Here is a 5,646-nt window from a genome sequence, read left to right as displayed (position 1 = left end):
GCTTTATTTAATAATTAAATGTTTAATGTCCTTGGGTTGTGTAGATATATTCTCTTTTATTTTAAATGTAGGGGGTTCTAATTCAAATTTTGCTTCCCTTAAAGTTCCTTGAGGGAAACAGTAAAAGGACATGTTTCTTCCTCTTTCCTTTTCTTGAGAGCAGCTTCAAAAATTTCCCTGACTGTTTCCTAATGGGTAAGTTGAGACTCAAAATCAAAGTATTAGTTAGAGGTCCATTTTAATGTTTCATTTGGATTTCTTAAATGTAATTCAGTTCTTAATATTATTGGAAAAAAAAACCCCTAAACTGTAATCCATCCTAAAATTCTAGGAAAGGTCATATCATTCATTTACTTCCATGAGAAATTTAGCCAAGTTCTGAAGTCAACTTGAATAGTATGTGTCACAACAAAGAAATGACATAGAAAAAAATTGGAGAAGACATTGCTTCCATGATGAAGGCTCTTTGAAATAGAAAAAACTTTATACATCAATTCAGGGGTACAGAATCTGTGCAATCTTACGATTTGCGGATCGCATGATCGAAGAGGAAATTTTTGTCCGATGCGGCACTAAAAAAAACGGTTGGACAAATTCTGACGATTTTCAAATCTTTTTGACTTTTTGGACTCATTAACACGAATTGGAGAAAAAAGAGAAAGTACACCCCTTGATCATGTATAGCGTTAGAAATTTTCAAAATAGATACGCAAAAAAAGAAAAATTCAGCACATTGAAAAATTCATGACAGTGAAGAAACTGTTCTGACAAGGAGTGAAAAAAAGTCCCAGATCATGCAAAATTTTCAGCCGAATGGAGCTTTCTACAGTCTCTCGTCGATGAAAACCTTTGTATCGAACGAGTTGACCTTTGAAAAAAACTAAACAGCCTCGAAAAGTTTGATCATGCATAGCATAGATAAAGTGTCCAACATAAAATCTTACGCCAGTATTTGAACTCTTGTAATAATAATTGGAGCCTTTAAAGAATAGAGGAGGTAAATGAATTTTTTCTCAAACTAAAATCTACGTGATTTTGAACAAAACTTTGTTTGAAGGTGGACTTTGTAAAAGAAAATTGGCTTAAAAAACTCTAATGTCAGCTTAACAACATCAGTCTAGACTTTGCGGGAGCCGTAAGGCTCAATATACTCATTAGACTTTAAGCTTGTTCTTGTTGAAATCACCAAAAACATTAAATTGACCCCCTTCTTTCAACAAAGGCTTCAGCTATCCTTTCAACTCAGTTAGCAATGCAAGACTATGTGACACATACCTGCACAAACAGGTTTCCTTCTGGTCGTTTTGTAAGGGATGAGAGTGAACATCGCGTGACCAGGTGAGTGTCATCTAACACAGTATTGAAGAATCGTCGGGTTGGTAGTAATGCCTCCAAGTCAATCATTAATTCCAAAAACCGTTCACAGTAGTGCAAATATTCTGCTGAAACAACTCCTAAAAACAGAGCATTGTTTTAGTTTCATGATACATTTTTTAAGCACTTGCATGTACCTATGTAACTTTCTCTTTGCCTTTTTCATGGTGTAAATTTGATACAAAGGTGAGGGAAAACTAACTGAATTAAAATACATCAAATTAATCTCTTGAGTGTACGACTACAAATAATAGCACTTATAAAGAGAGTTAGAATGACTGATTTCTTTTCGTTTGCAGTATGGAAAATGATTTGCAATTTAGTTAGGGAGTAATTTCAAGAAAGGATAGATATTATAAACGACAACAAAATGGTTAAACCCGCTGAGACTTAAGCAATTCAATAGGAATAAACAAAAACTGTATAAAATCCTTAAAAAGAACCACTACGAACTTCACTTTTCTGAAAGGGCTCTGCAGAAAAAATATCTGAAGGAATATTGCTTACCTTCCTCAGGAATCTGGTCTAAAGTTTCAATAAAACCCAGAATTAATTTATGCAGAAACTTGCGTTCAAATTCTGCTTTTTGAGCTTGTTCAGGAGTTTCTCTTTTCTGGAGAATTTTCCAAAATTTTCTCCACTTGGGAATCAATTTAAATTCATGTTCTCTACGTGCCTGGAAAAGAAGAAGAAAAAAACAAAAATGAAAAGACCAATCGGAGAGATCATATAAATCTACTAGAATGAGAACATACCAACTCGGAAACATAAAAATGCCAAGTTTTCATGAAAATCAATGGAGGTGGCACATCTATGTCAACTTGGGCCTTTAAAGGATCCTACGGTACTTGTCCTGTAGCACCAAAAAGCTTTTCATTAGACTACATTCTTCATCAACCGTGCAGTTTTATGTGCCTCATGAACATTTTCATTTTTCCAAGTTGGTGTATTTTCATTCTCACCGATTCAATTACTGGCAATGTAACTGTTAACCATAGGTGCATTTTTTTCAAGGAACTAAAAAAATGATGCCTATTAAAGCAAAATACATAATATGCATCGAGTTTAGGTACTAGAAAGTAAAGCTTTCGAACAGTATTTTCTTACCTCGTGAAGAGAAATCCACATGGATAATGAAACAAGCTTCTTGACCTGCTCTCTGATCAATTCGACTTCCATACTGTTGAAAAAGTGATTTAACAAAACTATCAAAGCTGTTTGTTCTAGGAGCACACGTTTAGGGCCTGTGAGTAAACACACTTCCAATAGCTGGTTGAAAAATCCAGGAAAATGTTCTGGATTCTTTTTGAAAGGCTGAAACATTAAAAAAACGCAAAACATTGAAATGGAAATGGCAAACAAGAGGATACCTGAAAGTAAAAAGTCTCATGCATTACTGGTCAGGGTTTTTTTTGTTTTTTGTTTTTTTTTTTGGAGCAGTGCCTATTTGGAAACATGACCTTCTATCAGCCCACAGTAATTTTTTTCCTCAGAACTGTTTGAACAGTTTGTCAGTTTTTCGAGGCGGTTTCTCACTGACAATGTTGTTTCAAAAAGTAAACTTTTTCTCGCAATAACTTATGAACAGTAAAGAGTAAAGCTCTGATTTTGGTTGCATTTAAGAATAAACTAAAAAATACAATAGGCTACACACTTATTTCTCAGACTTCAGGCATTTGCTAGTTTTTCCAGGGGTGAATTTTCTGAGAGTCACAAAGAGGATATGTAGGAATAACCAGCTACCTTGACATGAATTTAATCGACTAAACTACACAGAAAAGTTTTTCTTTTTTGTGAACTTGATTTCATGACAGTAGCTTAAAGCCTGCTCAAAATCATAATCTGAACTTGCTCAAACTACACTTTATGAGTAAGAATCAGAATCAGAACTAGTTCCAAAAATCAGCTTAGATTCTAATCTCTGGTGGTGGCCCCCATTGTTAAACTTCTACTGGTAAGTTTGCCTCCCATCATGACGTGTAATCTGAAAAAGGCAACAGCAGTACTCCATTCTTAGACACACATAAATTAACTACTAAAATGAGAGCCTCTTATTCAGGATAAGTACAGAAATCTTAAGTGTGAAATAAAGAGTCAGTAAGAAAGGACGACGAACCTCCCATGCAGGCACTCGTTCTCTGAATTTTTCATTTAAAATAACAACAATAGACATAATATGAGCATGAGATGATGAGCCAGTTTTGTAATTAGGCCATAAATAATTTTCCAAAAACTGACTTAATTCAAGCATCATAACTCTTCTTAGTGAAAACCTGCGAACAGAGAGAAGAGGGTGCATTTAGCTACAAAGCAGGCTCATTAAACAAAGACAGACAAGGGCAAAATTAAATTGACGATGAATGAATACATAGGATCAGAACTTGCTACTCATCAAACTATTGCATGCTGCCACTGTTACCTTTTTTGTAATAAAGATGTGTATTCCTAAACTTTCAGAATGCGCTACATGTTCTTGATTCGGAATAATAAGTACCTGCAGTTGACTACCTTCTTCTCATAGCCAAAAATGTAACTAACAGCTTTCAAAAAACATTAATGTCTATTATCAAGTACCTATTCTTTATGCTAAAAATTATGTAATTTGGAAGGTCTTTTCAAATGTAAACATACATTGACCAACAATCCCTGCACATCTTCATCAAGAGCGGTAAAAAATTAATCTTGCTAGAAATATGTATACACTAGCCCTTGAAGTTCGGCTATGCACCATTGCCTGATCCCATAATATTGACCGTAAAATGTACAATAGTCCATATAGAGAAAAAATATTGGTATGACCTGATATTTACTTTTCGCTCTCGTTAAAAAAATAAAAAGTTTCAAATTCTGATTTTGTGAAGGTTTGTGTGAGTTTAAAAAAAACTATTACTTACTTAGAGCCCAAAATTTCTTTGTAGTAGATATCTTCGATTATTTTGGGATCATACTGTTCCTTATTTTTTGCATTGGGTGCCCAGTATTGATTCGCCAACTGAAAAAATTAAACAAAATATCAGAATATACTCAAAATCTTTCTCAAAGATGAGAAACTTGATTTAGAATAGGTATTTGTGTTATTGAAGGAGTTGTCACCCATAACACTATGGTTTAAAAAATAGAATGAATTTTCTTGGTACTAAAGTTCTAAAAAAATCCTTGACTAAGAGTCTTTATTTCCATTTTGGAAACACTTAGAAAATCAGCTACAGTGAGGTAGGTAAAGTGGGTTTTCTATGGAGTGCGATTGTTTTTGATCCTGGTCTGAAGTCATGGAGCTCCCAAGCCCTTTGAAGATTACTATCTCCCACAGCTCGCAGGAGTTGGCTTCTAGTGGATTGATAAGCTGAAGGGAACATTAAGTACTTGGCCTCTCCATTTTCTTCACTGGCCTTCCTACTTTGAAAACCTCCTTACCCTTAAAATTTTCAAAGCTAGGACCTACTTATCACCTCCATTAGCAAATTTCTGAGAGTTGGCAATGAATACGCAGCTTCGCCGCAAGTATACTAAAAACGCAAGAGCTTTGCCGCGATCATCAGAGGAACTTGCGACACTAATGCTATCCTAGGCTAGCCATCCCAATATTCACAGCCTTCCCCTTTTCTTCGGGCGAGCGGCTACACGAAGATGAGGGCATGATCGGGAAGCTTCTACATCACTGCATGTGTTCGCTGATTTGTCCTTCAATTCAGGCTCAACCTATTTTCAGCATTGCCTGGTAGTTAGAGATGATAGTCATCCGCTGTAAACTTTTGTGGACGAATCAAAGATAGCTGAAGACCTTGAATTTCGACTTAAAGAGCACTGAGATTTGATGGAGATCAAGTAATTCGGCATCCAAACTCTGACCAATGGAATTCATTCGTGATGAATTTAGAAATAATTTGACTTAATCTTCAAACTACAGAAGAGTTAGGGAGTTGTTAAGTGACAAAATTAGCAGGATATCCTCCGTTAAAGGTCTTACCTGGGTGATTCTGTCGGCATTGATCTGGTCAATTGTCGGCGCACGACTTTTCGTTTTCAACGTGTCAGGTTGTTTCACCATTTTGGACGAATTAAATGCACATTAAAACAGGTATTAAACGGTAAAATAATCGCAAATAACACTGAAAAAATTACACATGCTCCCTCATGCTCGAAATTTTCGTGCCAAAACGAAAACGCACGCAAGTAGTAAACAAACCGGATAACCGGAATGATGATTGATGCAATGGCGGGAGGTTGATGATGAAAGACACCGTTGAATGCAAGAAGAAGAAAACTTTTTCA

General features: G+C 35.5%; 1 protein-coding gene across 1 annotated transcript in view; it reads right to left on the bottom strand.

Annotated features, from left to right (window-relative positions):
• Nucleotides 1-5,558, bottom strand: part of LOC109033440 (RNA helicase aquarius) — a 50,348-nt gene extending 44,790 nt beyond the window's left edge. The window contains exons 1-6 of the mRNA XM_019046054.2: nt 5,342-5,558; nt 4,269-4,366; nt 3,491-3,647; nt 2,482-2,688; nt 1,882-2,050; nt 1,276-1,454 (exon numbers count right to left, since the gene is read on the bottom strand). Coding sequence (XP_018901599.2) covers nt 1,276-1,454; nt 1,882-2,050; nt 2,482-2,688; nt 3,491-3,647; nt 4,269-4,366; nt 5,342-5,422 — 891 coding nt within the window. The 5' untranslated portion in view covers nt 5,423-5,558. The remainder of the gene's footprint in view (nt 1-1,275; nt 1,455-1,881; nt 2,051-2,481; nt 2,689-3,490; nt 3,648-4,268; nt 4,367-5,341) is intronic.
• Nucleotides 5,559-5,646: the final 88 nt, after the last annotated feature.

Source organism: Bemisia tabaci, chromosome 4 (assembly GCF_918797505.1).
Source record: "Bemisia tabaci chromosome 4, PGI_BMITA_v3".
NCBI lineage: Eukaryota > Metazoa > Arthropoda > Insecta > Hemiptera > Aleyrodidae > Bemisia > Bemisia tabaci.
This window is presented reverse-complemented; position numbering and strand designations above follow the sequence as displayed.